The sequence below is a fragment of the Phalacrocorax aristotelis genome, chromosome 1 (genome assembly GCF_949628215.1).
Source record: "Phalacrocorax aristotelis chromosome 1, bGulAri2.1, whole genome shotgun sequence".
NCBI lineage: Eukaryota > Metazoa > Chordata > Aves > Suliformes > Phalacrocoracidae > Phalacrocorax > Phalacrocorax aristotelis.
Genome location: NC_134276.1, coordinates 194,820,685 through 194,841,763, shown reverse-complemented (window position 1 = coordinate 194,841,763; position 21,079 = coordinate 194,820,685). Strand labels below are relative to the sequence as shown.

Here is a 21,079-nt window from a genome sequence, read left to right as displayed (position 1 = left end):
TACTAGTATCTGCTCTTTTAGTGTTCAGTAAAATGTTATATTTAAAATACTCTAAAAGTGTTCATTCTCTATGAAAATAGATGATTATAAACTTATGCCAGGTAAGTTGATGGAAACAAGACAGTATTAATATTTCAGTAAACTTCTTGATGCTGAATCTTTTAAAATACTCTCCTGGAAGTGCATTATGTAAATGTACAGATTTAATAGTGTATTTTTAAACTGCATATCGTAAAGAAGGACTAAGAAAAATGCATACTTAATAGTTACTATATAAAGTATATAGTATATACTATGTAAGTGTACACTTAATATAGGTCAGTATTTTGATTAGCAGCAAAATATTTGTATTTCATTCTGGTTTAATCTAAGGACTTAAAAAATGGTATTTCACCTGCTTACTCAGGATTTGAATATCAGTAAACACATTAACACATTGAAATACTTAAGTTGTTCATCGTGTAATAAATTATATTAAAATTTAATATGTCCCTCAAGTCCAAAGCTCATTACCTCTTCCAGCCAGGAAGGAGGAGGATGTCATTAGTCAGGAGTCTGTTGGATTCAAGGAACTTTCTTTCCATTTCTGTCTCGGCTTCTTCCTTACACTGGTTAGAGAATCATCATTTCTTCCCTCTGAGCCTTCCTGATTGTACAAATTCTGTGATTGTGACTGAAGAGCAGGCTGGGAGCTGCAGATCCTACGTGGTGATACTGCTTGTGACTGGTGGTAGCAGAGGTGGATTAAGTTGATGGGACCTGAGTTAGTTTCCCTGCTGGCCTCAGGTTTCCTAAAGAGGGATGCAAAACTTCCTTGAGTCTTGCTAATTTCACGTGGCTGTCCAGGAGGGCCAAGAGTTTCTGCACATTCTCCGCAGCCTCAAAAAATATGTTTGCACATCTGAATCATTAGAGTTGTTTCTGAACAGCAAAAAGCAGAAAACTTTTTTAAATAACAGTGGAAGTTCTGCTTCAGTCCTCCTGGAAGTCTTATTGATATGTCTGTGTCCTGGAATATCTCCAGTATATAAACTTCTACAATATGATCTGTGTTAATGTAAAAAAATCAAGTGTGACTGGATAATATTTCCTCTCTAGCACTATACACTGAATTGTCCAAGTGGAAATCTTTATCGTTTCTGTTTAATGTACACTGATGTACAAAGTGTGCACATATTAAATGGTCCTCTTCTGAAGAATATTCTGCTTGATATGCCTATAGTTAGCACATAAAAGCAGTTGTATAACTAATTGAAAGGATTTTCTCTTTGTAGAGCAACTGGAATGAAAAGTGTTAGTGTAGATTAACTGATTTTGGAAATCTCTTCACATTGCTGTTCTGTTTTGGAGAAGGTATGGTGATTGGAATTGCTTCTGCTTTTTTCCTCTAGATTTGGATAACTCGTTTTCACGGATCAACAGCATCAATATTTTAATATACGGAAAAATGGCAGAGGATTGTGCAAATGTTATACGCCATGGGGTAAAATATATTTTTTTTTAAGAGTTGTTTTCCACAGATGTATGTTGATTTATCTTGGCTTTGTATAGCTATCACCAAAATGAGAAATAGTGCATTCAGTCAGTTCAGATCTATAGATTTGAGCTAGAAAAAACCAGAAAGTACCTGCTTATGTAAATACTTTGTAAGAATAATACTGAAATAAAGCAATTCTTTTTGCCTGTGCTGTTTACCTAGCAAGTAAAGAATCATGAATATAGATGAATTTGAATGTCTATTCCTATCTGATAAGACAGAGTTCAGAATGAAATTGATTTAAAAGACAGTTACACTGAAAGCTTTTAAAAAAATTAATTCAGAACTATGCACATGGTTTTCTTTATTGTCTGGGTGCTGGTCTCTTGCTTCATCAGAAATAAAAGCTTGGGTTGATTAGCATCAGGTCAGCCGACGAGTTTGTGAGACAGCGTTGCAACTGAAGAAGGAAAACAAGCTGAAAATAATTACCTCAACTTAATATTTCTTATTAAATTGCCTGTCAGTTTGGTAACATTTCAATATTAGCCCAATATAAAATTAAAATTAACGTACAATATGTTATGAGCTCATGTTCATGTTTTTTTCATTTGTGATACAAACTCACAGTAAATCATAGAATGGTTCGGATGGAAGGGACCTTTTACAGATCATCTACTCCAACCCCCCTGCCATGGGCAGGGACATCTTTTACTACATCAGGTTGCTCCAAAGCCCCGTCCAACCTGATTTTGAACACTTCTAGTGATGGGGCATCCACAATTTCTCTGGCCAACTTGTTCCACTGTCTCACCACCCTCAACATAAACAATTTCTTCCTTACGTCCAACCTAAATCTACCCCCTTTCAGGTTAAAACCATTCCCCCTTGCCCTGTCACTACAGGCCTTGGTAAAAAGTCTTTCTCCGAAAGGATGGAAAGTTATTTAGTTAAAAAAAATCGGGCTTTGTTTTCATGTTCTTAGAAATATTTTTTATGCACAAAGGTTAAGGGCTTTCTCAAATACAGAAATAGCAGTGGCTTAGTTAGAATGCTGTCAGGCTTTTTCAGCTCAGATGGACTAGTACACCTGAACTCTGGTGACCTGTACATTGAAGGAGGGTGAAAATTACAGCAGACCTTGGGGCATGACATCAAAATATCACTTAAAGTACAAATTCTCTAAGTTTATGGAACATTTCAATTTTAGTTCAGAGACATGCATATTCTTTTTATCTAGTTCTATGTAAGGTTAAATAATGACTTTTGCTTAGTTCCCAGCTCTTTTTTTTTAATTATTTTTTGAGAGGGAAGGATCTATTTATATTCCTTGAGAGTGATCTTGCTGTTTCTGGATAGTAGCTTACACCCAGAGTTGTATCAGCTTCAGAGATGCATGCGTCAGTTCATGCAATATATGGGACCAAAGCTGCTAATTTCAAGAATTACACCTATAATTAGAGCTGATTCATTTATATAATGTTTAGTGGCCTATATTATAGTTTTTATATAGTTATGTGCTTATAAATATTCAGACACTGAAAATGTTTGAATCCCTGTGTTTTCAATATTGTTAATTTGAGTAAAGTAACATGGATTTAATGAATGCAAAGAGATTAGAGAAGAGGAACTGAATGTTTATTGCTTTTATTATGCAGTCTTCAAACAACAGGTGACATACTCTGGCTGCCTCTTCAGATGGATAAAAAAAGGCATCCAAAAAATATCTTGCCCAAGAAAAAGTTTAGTGTTTCTCCTTTTTCAACAGAGATGTAACTGATTTGAGATTTTTATAACTTTTCAAATTTTAGTTGAAATCAGTAAAGAGGTTTGGAAGTTCCAGAACATGTAGGCCAGACTGACATAACAGTGACATTTATCTCTGTAAAAAACAAGGCTAAAAATACCAGTTTCATAAATGTGTAGTGAATAGTTGAGAAATTCTATTTGAAGTTATAGTTGTGACTCAGTGCAGCATTCAATTAAAAAAATAATTGCAGGATCACGTATAGGTGTAAACTTCCCAAGGAAAGGAAGGATGCTGCCATATACTTTGTAGATCCTTCTCTCTCTTTGTCATTCTTATGTTGCCTTATTTCCAATTGCATCATTTGCTTTATTAAATATTAAATTAATGATAAGTAATAATAAATATTAAAAATGCTTACTGTATTTTTAATGACTCTGTAAAATACATCAAAAGTCTTTCTTAGCAGTGTGATTCCTTGTACTTTGAGGATTTTTCTGTCATCATTTACCGTATGGCTTCCATAAGCAGATAGCCAAGCTTGTGTCATGAACTGAATGGGCTAAAACTTTTTTGCTGAATAAATCACTGAATCCAAGAAACATTTTCCAGCAAAAGGTGCTTGCTCTGACAGGTAGCATGGTGGTAGGTCTTAGGAAGTATACATTATCTGTAGTGTGTAGTCTATTAAATAAAAGTCTTGAGTGAGAGCAAAAGAAAATTCTATAGGACATCTTCCTTTACATCTAGTATCTCTCCTCCAACCAACATAGGTTATGTGATGGAAAAGTCAGTAACACCTAGTGATCGTGAATGAAGGATTTCACCGATACAATTCTTTCCAATGAATCTACACATAAGGAATAAAAATTACCTAGATCCTTTTAGTAGAACCTGTTTAGAGATTGTGCTATTAATTTCACCTTGAAATTGGTGCATGGCCCTTTTCAGCCCTTTGATATGTGTGAGCTTGAGGGAGCAGCATGGAGGGGTTCGGGCCGGGTGGTAAGATGTGCAGGTCAGAGAGTATTCAGTTTTATGTTGCATTCCACTGTGAATCAGAACTTTGTTTTAATGTTTGTCGTATGCCATGCTAAAGAGAGAAGTGTGCCTTGAAGATCAGCAAAATCATTTCATTCTGTTTAGGGCAGAAAAATCTTTCAGAACCGTCAGATATGTATAAAAGAAAAAGTGACAGTCTTTATACAAATGTCTTGATTCCACAGAATTTTGACAGTGAGTCCAGGATGGGAAGTTCCTGAATTAATTTGCTAAATATACAAGCCACAGAATCATTTCTAATTTAAAGAACAAATCAGTTGTATTGTCCTGATAAAAATAAAAATCTTGAACAAAGCCCTAAGCAGCAATTAGAGGGTAGAAAGTTCAGTACTAAAGAGCTGAGTAGGAAACCACAACCCACAACCCTCAGACAGCCAGAGTGAAGTAAAACCAGTCTTTGGTCTTCTCCAGTGAACTGAACCTTCATGGTACTTTCCATGTGTCTCAGTTGAGATTTTTAATTTTGGAAGAATCTGAATCTGAGGCAACAGAATGATTTCTGAAACGAGCAGAGTTACAATTCCACAGTTACAAAATAGATCTAATTTTTTAAAAAAACCCAAAGTTTTAGCCATTAACAAATTATTCCAGTAAGGTCCAATGTTCCTTACAACTTCAAACTTCACAGTTTTGTAGATTTCCCTTTCATACTTCCATTACTGTAATAGCTTGAGCAAATTAGCCTGGCGAGAGGGGAGGAGCAGGCTATTCTCAAAAATGTGAATAGTTGCGGTGTTGTCTCCTGAAAGCCTTCTGGTTCTGTAACAGAATAACCATCTGGGAAAATACTATGATTCCTTTATTTCTCACTTCTTTTAATGAGGGGAGCAGGATTTCTTTTTGCTGTTTAAAAATGTTGCAATATATGCAACTAACATAACATAACACTTTTCTGTTGATGAAAATCCACCAATTTATGTAAATGTCTTTGATTCCCAAGCGAATTATAAGAGAACTTATAAGAATTACTCTTAGCTAAAGATGAAATGGAAACGAATCTATTTGAAAATTAATATATCATTAAATTTCAAAGCACTGTGCAAACCTTATGTAAATTTTTTGCATATGTAGAAACTGCAAGTCGCGGCCTGTCAAAGTTGACCATGAATTTGTAACAAATCTGAGAATATACCTGTTCTATCTACATGTAAAATTAGTTTTTGAGGTTAGTGCTATCTTTTTTCCTTATTGAGATTGCACAGTCCTTTCACAGTGTTTTTCAAATGTAATGTTACATATTGCATATTACATGACAGTAATCACCAGTGATGTAATGTTATTCACAAAAAAAAGCTTCCATATATTATCAACTGGGTAAAGGCTTGAGTCTGTGTAATTCTAAAGTTCCTTTGGCACAGGAGAACAGGACAAGTGAAGTCACCTGTACAGAGCTCCAGTCCTGAGTCAGCAACTGAAATGGGAATGATGTGAGCAGGGCATAGCTGAAGGTTGATTCCACTGTTGAAGGAACACCATGAGTAGTATCAGCAACAATGAAAGGGAAGACACGTGCAAAATAGCTGAGTTTCCCGAAGCTTGTGTTTGTGTGTGTTTGTATTTGGAAACAATTAAACCACTTTAATGTCTGTTAGCAGGGAGGTGTGTTGCAGGTGCAAGGAATACTGAGTTGTCTAATTGTTTTGACCCATTTTAGCTTACTTAGCTCTGAGTATGGCTTATACTTAGGAGACTTACATATTATCTTTTTGTCAAAATACACATTGTATTCCCGTTTATGCCACTGCCTGAAAATCACCTTGCCCTAAGTAGTCTCATTGTCTATTAAAGTGTCTGGTTAAACTTAGGTTTTCTGCAGTAATTTATTTTTTTTTTAGCAAATCCTTTAATAACTAAATATATCACTGTCACTTAACCTAGCAGCCTGCCTTTTTCTTGTGTAAAACATTAAGGTTTTGGATCTTAAATGAGGTAGAGTAGCATTGTCAGATTGCTGAAATAGGAAGAAAGAGCCATCATAGTGCAATATTTGGCTAAAACTGTGAACTTTAATCAGAAAACTCTTTTATTTGTTGTAATCAAATAAACACATGAACAAAAGTAATTCAGTAAAAGCTTATGGAAGTGCTTTTGGTATAAGATCGAATAGAAATATGGTTCTGAGCCCAATATATTTCTTGGAATGGATTACGCTGGTATAGCCCTGCTATACAGTTCTGGTACCAAAGGAGCTGACTTCAAAGGAGCTTTATTTTGTTTCAGAGTTCCCAGCATTATCTTTGGTAAGATAGCTTTCTTACCTCTACCTCCTGTTTTCTATCTTCTTGTTCGCTTTGTGGTGTTTGAGAAACTGTATACCAAAGTGAAAGTGCAGTTGGAAGTGCAATTGCTTCCCATGCCAGAATCTCAGGAGTGACGCCAGAGTTTGTAATGTCTCTTTTGCTACCAGAAACGTACCTATTGATTGACCTACCTATTTGACCCTTAAGGAAGAAATTGGAAGATGTTGATCCAACCAGAACAGAAAATCTCTATAGGGAGAGCCTCTTCTAAGTGCAACTGTAACTCAATAAGAAATAAGCTCTGAGAAAAGAGTGTTTTGTCACTGTTGATCCAATGTGTGATTCCTTTTCTAGCTTAGTTAAGCTTACCCAGAAAGGAGATGGTCTTCGGTATATTCAAAGGGCAGTGACTCTTTTGCTTTATTCAGTGTGACTCTTCCCCTCTAGCCCTTGTCAAAATCAGCACTTGGTCACAGTAACATCGAGAGTGTGAAAATTTAGCAGAACTTGAAAAAAAAATGCATGCTGGCATTGGTTGGAAATGCGAATTCTGTGGGTAGAAGAACTAAATAGAGGAACTTAAAGGCAGTGTTCAGAATTTGCTCAGGATTTTTTTCTTGAATGTCTTGAGACTTTAAGGTGAAATTTCACATCACATACTCTTAAAATAGAGTATGCGATACAGCCTATGTAATCATCTGTTTATCACCCTGTGCCCATAGGACACTATTGTGGTTGCAGGATTTAAGTTGGCAAAATCACCTACAGCGAGAGAGGATGGTAGACATGGTTGCCACCTGGAGGTGTCTGAAGAAGCTGGATCAGCTGTTTATGTACGTGGGTACCCAATTTTTTTTTACCCTTTTTTTTTTTCCCCAAATACCAAGATTAACATTTTGCGTTACAGTACAAAAAAACCCCAATAAAATCTATTGGAATCTGAAGTACTACAGACTATTTTAGCGTGTCCATCAGGAAACAATCAGAACGCTTTTGTGTGTGTGCACATGCAATTTTATAACACCCCTGTCCATGCAAGACCCAAATTATCTCAGTTCTTTCAGGAAAATTTCTGCTTGTTGAGTGCAGAAGTTTGACCTTAGATGGCTTTAGATAGATCCCTAGAGCTGTTTAAGCCTTTCTTGTGCATAACACAATGCAGTAATGCAGGCAAGGCACAGGATGCAAGAGTGGTGTTAGGTCTATGATTTTTAGTTTTCTCTGGGCTACAGGTTTGTACTGCTTTAACACATACCATTACACTTTGCCTTTGAAATACATGGATTCCTAGATTCTTAATTTCTAAAAGACAATTAGAGCCTTTTTTTCTGAGGAAAATACGTGCTCTTTTGTACTATTCTCACATCAATACTCTTCATCTTAAATGCTTCCATCTCTTGAGATATGGGAGTATTCTGCTGCTGTCTCTGTTTGTAGTAATACATCTGCAGCGCATGTTTGTTGCAGCCACTGTCTTTGCCTCGAGAAACTGCCTGTTTATAAGCCTTAGCATTAATATTTCTGAAGTTATAGGACTTAGAAAAATTACAGAAAGTTTAGGATATTCTACATTTGGAAACCTCTACTTGCTGGGGCGGGGGTGGGGAACACGACGATGACTGGGTATGGAATGAAACTAAAGTTTCAAAAACTTTGTTGGACACTTCAGTGGAGTATTTATAATATTTCTTATAAAGGTATCCCAACAGTTATGGGCTTCTGGCGAGAAAGTGTTGCACATTTTTCATCACTGTAATAGTCAACTACTGTTAAAAAGAAGGATGATAGCATTGTACTAAACTTCCAGTGGCAATGCTGCAAACCCCATTCTGTAGTTAGTGAAAAGGAAAAGGCACCTTCACTGGAAAACAACATAGCATTACACTATGTGGTGATTCCTTTGAGCCTATTCATCAGATTTTGAAAAAAGCTTAGAAATAATTATAAAAACTTAAACACAAAATCATTTAAAAGTGACTTACTAAAATAGCGTGCCACTGTCAGTGTTTGAACTTTTGTGTGTGTAATTGTTGTCTGACAATTTTAAATTTAAGAAAATAGGGTTTTTTTTATTTCAGAAAGGTATTTTTTTCCAGAATTGACCTCTATAGACAATTAAAGCTTGCCATGTAGCTCAGTGAGAAACAAAATGAATTAAAATTATAGTGGAGACTGTTTCATGACATTATCTGTTGGTAACGATGATATATAGGTAGAAAAAGCATGTTTCATTGAAGATAATAGATAGCTCTTGCTATCTGAGTCTGGGTGAGTGTGTCTAAACTAAATGTACCTAAATTTTAGGCACTACATGAGGCACGCAGTTGAGTATTGGCAGGAACTTACGACAGTAATCCCAGGGAAGATGAACAGCTCAGTGAACATGTAGGTTGTGCTGAGGAGGTGTCTGTCTCATCACTGACCACGGAATGAAGCTAGTAGCACTTAATTTACTGACAGTCATTGAATGCTTAATACAAATTATCTGAATTTTTTCTGTGCTTCATTTTCTCAATCGTAACTGTTTACCTGACTATTTAAAATAAATATATGGAAGTAAAACTAGCTTCAGGAATGCAGTTGAGGGTGGAGAGTAAAACCAGATACCTAGTGGGAGTCTGTACTGCTGAGGTGATGTGCAGCTGTAACACGGGACTGGCATGTCCGGCAGACGGGCCGTGGTGTTGCATCAGGATGGCAGCTGAGCCTTGTGTTTCTCGTTATAGGGTGGGTATGTGTTGGCATTATGCCAAATCAGCACAATCAGTCTTTACAAGACAGACCTTGCGCTGTTTTATGTTTGTTTCAGCATTATCAAATTTCATATTTGCAGCACCTTCAATTTTGTAATCAGAGAGTTTGCGCTTTTTTTTTCTCAGATTTATACTAGACCAAGAACAACCGCTGCTTCAGAAACTGCGTCTGTGGTGAGTTTATGTTTGGGATATTTTTAAACCATGTGAGACTAACTGCATGTAAATAAGAATGTGTGGAATTCTTTTTCTTTCTTGTTTCTTTTAATTCCATGCTCTCATCCCAGCAGTCATTTGTTTAGCTTTTAATTTTACAAATAATATGCCTGGAAAACAGAATAAAATAGAGAAAGTAGTACTTTTTCTGTACTTGCAGTATAGTTCCTATCTCAATCTCAAAATAGACTGCATGTTGGTTTAGAAAATATGAACTAGGAAAGTAACTTCCATTCTAAAGAAGATCGTGTGCTTGTGGTTTTAAAAAAAAATGGAAATATGAATATTCCTTTGATTTAAAATCAGATTTCATGTACAGGTCCTAACAGTTCTTTTGATTACTGTTTGGAACAAGCATCTATGTGTCTGAATTAAAATTCTACAGGAAATATTATATTAAAGGCATAGAAATTGGAGCATGAAATTTTATTGTTTTTTATAAGGTTAAAGATTTACTACTGAATATGATACAGCTTGACTTCATGTTAATTTTATGAAGAGTTTAATTTTTTTTGTCCCGATATAGTAATAGAAAACCACAGTTTTCAGTCAGTTTGGCAGAACTTGTATTCTTTAAAAGAGACTAATCAGCATATAATGTAACCTTAAGATGAGAGTAGTCCTTAAGTAGCAGAGGGTAGTCCTTAATTTCTTTAATCTTCCAAGTGTGCTATTTTGATAGGAAGACTTACACAATGGCTGTGAGAAGTAAACTCACCCAGCCCCCCCGAGACAATGATTCTGTACAGTGAGACTGCCAGTAAGAATTACAAATTTATGTATGTGCTTTAAAAAGCCATTTGGATGGAGATGTTAAAATCAATCAGTAAAAAATTACTTTTCATTGTTCTTTATTATAATGACTTTTATTCACCTGTTTCATGTATTGAAACTTACTGGCTAGTTTATTGTAAGGAAGACGCAATCAGAAAAAGAAATGGAAGTAAGTCTTGGGTGCTTTATTGCTTGTGAATATATATATCTCTTTAGAGAGTCTAAAGTGAATACGATAGAAATAGATAACCTTTTTTTTTAAAGACTAAATAAAGCATATCTGAGGGTGGATCGTGTTAAAATTCTGAGTGAATGTTTGAATAAGTTTTTCTTCTGTTCCCTAATTTTATCATGCCTTTCCAGTCAGTTGCACCAAAATATGTGTATACTCCTCTGAATCATCTTAAAGATGGAACTATAGTGAATTTGTATGGCGTTGTGAAATTCTTCAAACCTCCGTATGTAAGCAAAGGAACTGGTATGTACTGTTATTCAAGAGATTATCAATCTCCTCCTCCAAACAGAATTTTTCTTACTATGTTTGTTAAAAATCAACCAGAACAAAAAATTCAGGTGATCCTTTGACCATGGTTCTCAGCTAACATGAAAGAAACAGAACAACAAATATGTAAGTAATATCAATTGATTTAGGCAGACTGCTGGAGATAGCAAATGAAGAAAGCATTTATCAAGCTAATACTATCAGTATAAAACAGAGAGGAGGACTTGTACAAAAAAAAAAAGTAAAAAAGCCCTGGACCTCTCCTTGTTGGAAAGGATTGTTGTGTAACTATGTGCAATTGTTCCTTGAGATTCCAACAATAAGTGGTATGATATGCTATAAATGTGGTGCCAGCAGATCTGTTACTTGTAGAAGCCGTGCAACAATGGAATAATTTTTTCTCTCTGTGAGGTGAACACTTATGGATTGTGCTAGTTCTGCTAAAAGATTGTACCGTTTCACTAGGTGCTCAGTAAGTACCCAGCTAGGTGATATCCCTGCTGAATTCAATTAAGCAATAGAATTTCTTATTTCATTCAGAATTATTGAAAGTATTTTCTGCTTATTATAAATTTACTGTGCATTCTAAAGTTGGGGTTTTTTCCCCTTCTAATGTATTTTTAATCAAGCAAAAAAAGAATACATAATAATGGTAACTGTTGATTTTTACAGTTTTAATTATGCATGCAAGCTTCTTGAATAATAGTCAATAGCCATGAATTTTGCTTCTAAATAGAGAAATTTAGGAAGAGAGCATGAAATCAGAACCAAGAGTTAGAGGCTTGTCCACAAAACCTTTTGCAAACAGAACTGCATGATCTTACTTGCTCAAAAACTGCCAGCAACAGTCTGAAGGTGATGCACTCAAGGCAGTAAATGCCTTTGTGAGAGCACAGTGCTATACCTGTGGTACCATGGCTTCCAGGATGAGGTTTGCTTACAGTTAGGTAGCTTGAAACATAAATGAAATTTCACTGAAAGCTGTGCAAACATGGTGGCACATTCAAAAAAGTTCCAAGTCCAACTAAGGTTCTCTTAATAGCTTCACTTTCTGAAGAGCAAGCAATCTGCAGCCTTTGTTTGAATCAATTTAAAGTACGTGAGTGGGGTGAACATCTGGGAGGTCTGTGCAAATATGTGTATGATAGCTTCAGTATGTTCAACTGAACTATACTGGTATAATCTGCATTGTGGGCATGCTATATTACTTCCATTTGGTGCACGTAGTATTCTTCTAGGGGAGCATACGTTGCTATGAAAGACCCTATTGACAGGAAGTTTTTGCTTTCGCTTATAGCTAAATTGTGGCTTCGCTGTACTTGTAGCTAAAGTGTGGTCTAACGCTTTCCCACAGAAAAGCCGAGACATGCGTGTGCTGCTCTTGGGCTATCATACACCGTCAGCTGTACTAAGGCAGCCACTGGCCCAGGCAGCAGTCAAGTTATGCAGAGCAACATAGGGTTTTTCAAGAACATATTAGATTAACTGGGTCAACAAGCTTTTAGGAATATTGGAATATTTTGGTTGAATAGCTTCTGGGAATTCAGCATTTTTCCATACCATTGACCATGTCAACAGAAGAAACAGCGTACTTGCAGCACTAGGGCTCAGTGTCTGCAGGAGAGTTCTGTCCTTCCCATGCAGTTAGTTGTCCGAATGTATTTCCATTGGTGTTTATTATAGCAGGTGTCAAGGCTTGCTCCTAGAAAACCTTTCTGCTCTACATTCTTACTCAATGTTGAGAAGGCATTAGCGTTCCCCAAAATAACTCTGAAACATAAACAAAAAAACAAGTGTGAAAGATATGAGATTATCTAATTTAAACATTAACATTTAAAAATAGATGTAGTCATTAAGTTGGGAACTGAGCCAGTAACAATCCATCTGTTTTTATAGCTAATATAGTGCATGTTTGGTTTTTTTTTCTCTTGAGACTAAATAAAAATGAATATTATCATATTCTACATAGTCATTGATACACCAAAGTTATTTTGCTAAAAAATAAACTGCAAATCTTTTCAAGGAAATGTTGTTTTGAATGTTTTATATATGGAAAAGCAAATTAGTTAGAGACTAATGTTAGAGAAAGCTGTGGAAAAGTTGGGTGTCACTGGTTTTTTTTTCAGAAAATAATTGCTTTTTTATAATACTGTAACCCAATAAAAGTGGAGAAGTACAAATTCCAATCATTTTACATTATGAATGCTACAGTACAACAGATATTCCCAGATGTAAATGAGGAATAATGGTAAGTGAAAGTATCTGCAGGAACTCAATGCATTTAGACTGGAAACAGAAGAGTCTTCTGGCATCTAATCAGAAATTCAAACATTCATAAAATACTAAATAGTGTGTGTATTTTTGCTGTGTGTATAGCAAATGAAGTTATACTGCAAGCTTAGAAGTAACATTAATAAAAATTATTCTGCCCCTAGAGCTGAAATCTTATGGAACTGTTTTGTGAATTAGCTACAGTTAAATAATACTTAATATTCAAAAACTATTAATTCAAAGAAAGACTCTAGAAGGAGCTCTTCAAAGGTCAGAGGTTGATTCCCAGATAGTAGTGAATGCGTGGTGTTAGGTTGCTGGAGTCTTAAGGAGAAGGATTTGGGGCTGCCAGGTGTGAAGAAGAATCGAAAATGGGAAAGCAAGCTATGCTGGATTGAGGTGCCCAGGCACTGGCAGGGGGGTGGGGGGGTGACCTCTGTGAGGAGGGGCCAGGGCTGCCCGTGCCAGACACGGCCAGTTCCAACCCATTGACCCCAGGGCACAGCTGAGCCCCATAGCCACGATGGCAGCGCCTCTGGGAAAACAAAGTTAAGAAAGGGCAAAATGCTGCATGGCAGGGAGGAGTGAGGAAAAAGAGTGTGAGAAAGCCCTGTGACATGAAGGTCAGAGAAGCCAGAGGGGAGGACGTGCTCCAGGTGCTGGAGCAGAGATTTCCCTGTAGCCTGTGGAAGAGACACGTTGAGACAGACAATGAGCAGACTGATCTACACTGCAACCCATGGAGGACTCATGTTTGAGCAGGGTTATCCCAGAGGACTGCAGCCTGTGGAAGGACCTACGCTGGGGCAGGAAAAATGTGTGAGAAGGAAGGGGCAAGAGAGAAAAGGAGCTGTTACGGATTGATCACAATCCCTCATCCCCATCCCTCCCTGCACTGCTCGAGGGAAGAAGAGAAGAGGTAGACATGTTGGGAATGAAGTTGAAGTTCAGCCTGAGGAAGAAGGAGTGGGGGCAAAAGGTGTTTTATTCTTTGTTTCTCACCATCATACCCTATTTTAATTGGCAATAAATCAAGTTAATCTTCCCCAAGTTGAGTCTGTTTTGCCTGTGATGGTAACTTTTGATTTCCCTGTCTTTATCTCAGCCCATGAGCTTTTTCATGCTATTTTATTATCTGTCCTGCTGAGGAGGGGGAGTGAGAGAGTGGCTGGGTGGGTGCCTGGCAGCCAGCCAAGGTCAACCCAGTACGTATGCTGAGACTCTCCAGGTTTTCCAGACTTTCCTGTTCTTTGAGCTATAACAAAATGAGTACAAATCTGGAGAAGGGATCTTGAGAAACAAGTTTCCTTTGAAGATAAAAATCTCTTTAGCTTAAAAAGAACAATAATAACACATAGTCTTTATGCTTCTCAAATGGAAGGACTAAAAAAATTTACAAAACTCTTCCTTTGGGTGAAGATCTCATCACTGATATTCTTTCCTGCTTGACATGCAACTAAAATCTGTAAAAGACTTAATTGTAAAGGTACAAGTATAGTCTAGACCTGTACACAACAGAGAACAGTATTTTGATTTTAATATAAAAGACTTATAAATTATCTCAATATTGATTTACTTTATTTGGTCTTTCCTGCACAGGCTGCCGAACAGCATCTCTCTGTCACTGTAGTGAGCTTCTCCAAATCTTCATTTTGTGGTTGTGTCTGGTGATTGCTTGCTTATGTTAGACCTGTTCAAATGCCATCAGTCTTACTATACCTACATACTATATAGATATATAGAATGCATATATATATATTTACTTGAAAAGTTGGTCTCTTACTGAGTCCAGGTGCAGTTATAATAGATTTCTTAGCTGTATTTATAAAGAACTGAAAAGATAAGCTGTATCTATAATAATACAGAATATTGCTGGTGGTGAATGGGAAGGTACTTTCCTCTTGAAAAATATTGTAGATTTAAAACTCAGGCTTAAAAGCAAAGAAACAAAACAAACCCCACAGATCTTTGAAAGGTTTTGTTTCCTTCTTTCACATTGCTGGGAACAAAAAGGGTAAGAATAAAATGAAATGTAGAAAGTGCTGCTTTACTCTTTGAGTAAATCATGGAAGGGCAGTTCTTGAAGGGTCATGTGGCCTAGATTTGTCATTTGTCCAGCTTCATTAACAAGACTTTGGGGACCTGAGGACTTTGAACATCTTACTTAGACAAGCACTGATTGCTGGAAATTATTAAGACAGCTTTTCGTTCCAGTTATGTAAAAACAACAAAGTTAAATTTCAAGGTAATATATCTCTGAAACAACTAGGACACTTTTTTGCAACTGAGTTATTTGACAAGTTAATCACTTCAGTTTCATAAATAGTAGAAATTTAATAGGGAAAATTATTATTTACTTAACAACTAGTCCTTGCCTGGATGTCATCAATAACTTCCTAATATATCTTCCCTGTATATTTTCACTTGGTAATATAAAAAAAACCCAACACAACAATATCAGTGGATATCAGAGACACAATTTGAAGGTATTTATGAAGGTAGTTCTGATTCACTGGCTACTTTATCATGAAAATCTCTTAAACAGTTTTAATTGATTTGGGGTTTAGTGTAAAAATATTCACTACTTAGTTAAATATTTCAGTGTTGATTTTGGGGTCTTTTTTACACAATCCAGAGTTACGTCTGCTTGAGAGGGTGTAAAATGCTCAGTGGTTGCTCTGAATTGCCAGGGCATGAAACGGCTCTTGTCAGAAAAGTCTTTAATCGCTTTAGATGTGGCACAATCCTGCACTATTACATTCTCTTTCTGACACTGTGTTAATAGAATCATATAGTTTTAATCTGGTACCTGCTGGAAGTATGGGCAGTTGAACCACTGTACTTAATCCATATGGGTCTTTATTTACTATATAGGTATGCCCCTAGATGAGAGATATTGCTCCTTACATGTATTAAAGCTTAAGGCTGATGCTTTGCACTGTGTTCCCACTGAAAGCAAGTGGTACCTAATTTAGCCTTGTCAGTTTATATAGTCTGTAATTAAATGTTAATCAGTTTTATTACCATTATTGCATTAGACAAATGTTAAAATACTGATGAATGAAATGAGTTTTCAGTATGATGATAAATTATTATTTATTCCAGTGAAAGTTGTTTTAGCTGAGCGTGCTTTAGCTCAGGGCGTGTAGTTTGGAATGTCTCTACATGAAAATTTTATCTGAAAACTGTCCAAGGAAGTACTTCAGGTCCTGCTTGGTACAACAGGCAGATGGGTTACTGTCTGCTGGTGCTGGATGGTCTGTTGGAGGTGTTCAAAATTATATTCTAACCTTCCTTCCTGAACAGTTTGAGAGTCTTTAGATGTTTTACATTTTTTAACAAAGATAATTCTCTCCTCTCTCCCCTTCCTTAAGCCCAAGGACATCTCAAGTATTCAGCCTGAGTAAAAACAGTAAATATAAAAGAAAAAGAGCCTCTGTCTTTGTAGTGTCCAATTACAGAGATTATGTGCTTGACCATGACATTTTTGGGACATTACAATGTGTCACTACTGCTTCCCCAACTCTTTATCTTTTTTTTTTTTTTCCCCTGCAGATATTAGTGTTTTCCATAATGCAAGGAAAAATTATGGCAAGAAGGATCCTTGCTGCTGGTTAACAATGTCATATGAGTAATGTTCTGTTTTCCTGGGGAAACCTCCACCTAGCTTGTTCTCTTAGATATATGCAGTATATTCATATGTCACATGTTGAATTAAAATCTCATTTTAGCCTTTCTAGACATCCATGTGGACGGTAACTATTTTATTTTTATTAAATATTTCTTAGAATCAAAATTAATAAAGGATAGCATTTTCAGAAAGTACACTTCTGAAAACCTTGAAAAGCTCCAGGTCAGCGGTTCTTAAGAACCATAAATCAGATTCTTAAAGGTATTTTGAAGACCTAAGTTTTATTTTTATTTTCAATTTTTATTTGATCTTGAGCCAAGTTCATCAACATTCTTAGCCCAGAATTTGTTTAAAAATATGTAGCTTAAAAAAATTACTTCAAACTAGAGCATCTTGGCAACTTTAATGAAAATAGTCAACTTTTAGTAAGTAATAGCAAACCAACTTCAGAGTGCAAAACAAACCAGTCACAGACTGTTGTGGTGTCTGATGGTCTATTTGTGAGGAAGTAGACTCAGAGTTAAATCTGCATTGGTTTTGTTCTTTATTGTGTTCCGTTTTGTTTTCTCTAAATCAAAATACTGGGGACGTATTTAAATTTTGCAGAACAGAATAAAAACTGTTGCAGAGATAGAGATAGTGATTTAATTTCTGGAGCATAAAGATGAGAGCGAAGTCCTTTTCCCTTCTGTTCACAGTGGTTTGTATGTGTTTCTTTTTCTAAGAATCACTGTTTCCTATTCTCTAATAGTGAGAATAAAGAAAAGTTTAAAAAATTTAAAAAGGAAATTAAACAGTTGAATAACTAGTTAATAGAAAGAAATCTCGACAGTTACTTTGATCTACAATTTACAAATGACAGCATTGAAGCATCTGTTTAGCCAGATGCTTCTGGTAGTTACTGAATGTTTGTATCTCTTAAGCGTATTGCTGTGTTAGGAACAACAAGCTGTAGTAAAACATCCTCAGTTTGAGATTTTTTGGGGGGGCTTCTGCAATATCTGTGTTTGTACGTACTTATATATACACACACATAGGAGTGTGTGTACATCTGTATTATTTTTCTTCCTGTGCTATGTTGAACATATTTGGTACGTTAGCTGGTTCAGCTGCTTGCTTTTAGTAAAAAGACACTTGTGCATTGAATGGCCTCAGTAATTCTTGAAAACAGTATTAATGTTTGGTGTAGTTTTGGAGAGAGAATAATTTGCTACAATAATGTGTGTACTGAAATATAAGAAACAGAAGGCAATCTCTAATCAGAGTCCCTTATTGCCAACAACGTTGCCAAAAACATTTTAATCTCTTTTCAGGGGGAAGTTACTGATTCAGGATAGTGGGTTTTCAATTTAATGTTAGTCAGGAATACATATACGATTGCCCAAAAGGGGACTCCTAATTAGATCGATTAGACCTTAAAAATTTATACAAGCATATTTGATAGGAACATCTGAAGTCCTCAGTAAAACTAAAATAAATGTTTAATCAGTAAGTGCTAAATGCCTTCCTACATCAGTAATAACTAATTTGGAAAGCTTTTGCAGTAATTCTGGTTTTCTTATGATGACTGAAAAATAAATTTGTAAGTGAAGCTGTGGGTTTTGGGGGTTTTTGTCGGGGTTTTTTACATATCTGTACACCTTGGAGAGACGCTGACTTCCTGAGCATGCTAGTGACTGACATAGCAGTCTATAAAAAGAGTGGAAATGCTACGGCACTTATAAAAAGAAAGCTAAAACCTGAAGAATGAACGTAAACCATAGTCACAGTGGAGGAAAGTAGCTTTTCAGTGACTGTTACAGAGCTACAAAACATTAATATTTCAAACTAGTTAAAGTCAGGACCTAGAAGCACGGAGATCAGCGTCCTCCATGTAGTTAATGAAACCTTCTACTGATCTTGCCTTGGAATTTTATTGACTTTTAGTCCTTGCAATAATAAACTACTTTTGTTGCATAAATTGCTTTTCTAAAGCTGCTTCACCAAATAGTTGTGGCATTTTTTGTAAAGAGATTTAATAAAAACCTAAGTAACAAGTTAAAGTAATTGTCTTTTTAAAGAACAGTGAGGACTAGTCTGAAAAGATACAAGAAGCATGTAAGACAGATGCATCACTCTGTACTTCCATTTAAACCAAACGTCACTTCTCTCTCCTTGTTTTTGTAAACACCAATTCTGTGATGTTACAAGTGTCCTTGCAGATAGCTGCCCATTGCTGGTTGTCCCTCGCATGATGTTGTGCCTGAGTGGGAATACCTCTTCATAATAATTAAGTATATTAAAAAATCCTATAGGTGCAGTTTGGAGTTCTGTGTAGTCTTAACCTAAAACCAATGCTTCTACTGAGACAGTCTAATATGAAAGTATAAACTTTCTTTTATAGTATATAAATTTGCTGAACTGTGCATCCATTGGGTCATAATTCTAAACCATATTATTACAAGGAAAAATTACCAGTTTTAAAATTTCCCTTCTTTAAGAGAAGTTAATCAGTGGAGTAAAGTTATCTAGTAAAGGAAAATTGACTCCAATATGTAAACTGTCATTTTTTAAAAAAATTCAGCATGGTAACTGGGGGATTTTACTTCATTGGCAAGTATACTGTGGAAAATCAAAAGCTGGAGCAATGGTATTTGTTATATCATTTCCTATAACACTGGGACATTGTTTAAATTCAGTAATTCTATTTAGAGTTTGACTCATTATTTGTGCAGAAAAGTGAATTCAACCACTGACCTGTAATGCTGCTATGGAAAGGAGAAAGCAATTTTCACATTCCAGCTGGGGAAGGAAAGACAAGTGGCTTTTTATTTTTAACCTTCAAAGAGGACTTGCTGGATCAGGATTTCTTTAAAAGAAAAATCAGTCTTCATGCCTTGTTCTTGAAGAGCTCTATTGTAACTAGGTTTATTGTAGAAGTGATGTTTTGAGGTGATAGTTTAGAATGGAAGTCTGAAATCACAGAGACGGAGAACCTATATTATATAGAAGGTGTCCCCTGACAACATAAGGCAAGTATAATATTTTATACTACTTTGAGTAGGATGATTATTAGTCTTTTGAGTATGCTAACTGCACAGAAAATGGAGGGAGTGTGTGAACTTTTTTCCCCCTTAAATAGGCAGCACATGTATGAAGCTGACTAGCGTATGTAATCACAGCATCAAAGGATAACAACTATTTTAATGTGGAGTGGTTTTATTATTTCACTCTTGATTCCTATGTTGGATTATATCAATGCACTGTAACATGTTATCCTGTATCCTCATTTTGCTTATATCGCTTTGCAGCTGACCTGTTAAGTTAACCTGTAGAATTCACACCCAAAGAAAGAGAACAATCCGTCTTCAGATTACAGCGGTAAATACTTGCAGTTTTGTCAGCCACTGTCTAGACTTTATTCATGTCTGCTTATCCTAGCACAGAATGTCAGAATAGGTGCTACATGGCACCTGACCTTGCGCCTTCGGTGGGAGTGTGCAAAAGAATGATGCTTAGCAATTTCTGAGTGCAGTAGATGAGAATTTATCATTATTGAGTCTGTGTAAAACTCTCGGGGAGGAAGAAGAGTAGTGGTTTTATAGAAATACTATAGTGGTTTATATCTGTAGGAAAAGTAGTTTTATTTTTCTTAGTAAAACTTTACTGGATTTCTTTTTTCAACACTTCAGTCACTCAAAACATGAGGGAATTTAAACTTTTACAATTAAATGATAGTAGAATTTAAAGGTGTATTTGCTGGCAAAAGCAGAATAGTTCTTTTGAAGGCATAGGCGGTGCACGTACAAGCATGTATTTTAATCCAGTCTAACGTATGTCTCATGGTTGGGGAATCTGTTCAGAGTTTACATACGACAATTGTCGTCTTTTGACTGCCTTCCTGTGGCTTTTATTTAAGGCAAATCTGTCAGTTTTAGTAGACTGATAATATTCTTTCAAAGTGCTCTAGCAACAATTTATGTGTCTGTATCTTTATAAAATGAATTATGGAGATTTTATTTACTTTGTTTTAGCGCTATGACACCTTTCTTCAGTTCCCAGATATGTACTTTCTGGTTTAGTGTTATTATACTAACTACATCATAGAATTATAGCTAAGGGAAGTTGGTGTTTTTGATTTGTTTGGAATTCTTGCTTTTTTGTTTGGGATTTTATTTTTGAGAGTTGAAAAGGTGTCTGTCATGGGCAAAACAGATTTGACTTGGGGAATTTAATTCATTGCCAGTTAACATAAACATTTAATAACTGATTCAGGTATTGAGAAACAAAGAAGAGAAACATTTAAACACTTAGGGAAAACACCTTTTCTCCACCTTTGCCAAGCTCAGCCTCGCTCCAGACACCTCTCCTTCCCCTTTCCTCGTCTCCATTCCCCTTGTTATCGTTGCAGGTTATACTGTCTCTCT

General features: G+C 36.0%; 1 protein-coding gene across 4 annotated transcripts in view; it reads left to right on the top strand.

The window, feature by feature from the left end:
- The window catches only part of POT1 (protection of telomeres 1), an 80,835-nt gene that overhangs the window by 13,321 nt on the left and 46,435 nt on the right, over positions 1 to 21,079 (top strand). For all 4 annotated transcript variants that reach the window (XM_075081211.1, XM_075081210.1, XM_075081214.1 and 1 more), the window contains 4 exons: positions 1,392 to 1,483; positions 7,249 to 7,359; positions 9,406 to 9,453; positions 10,633 to 10,747. In XM_075081211.1, the coding sequence (XP_074937312.1) occupies positions 1,392 to 1,483; positions 7,249 to 7,359; positions 9,406 to 9,453; positions 10,633 to 10,747 (366 nt within the window). The remainder of the gene's footprint in view (positions 1 to 1,391; positions 1,484 to 7,248; positions 7,360 to 9,405; positions 9,454 to 10,632; positions 10,748 to 21,079) is intronic.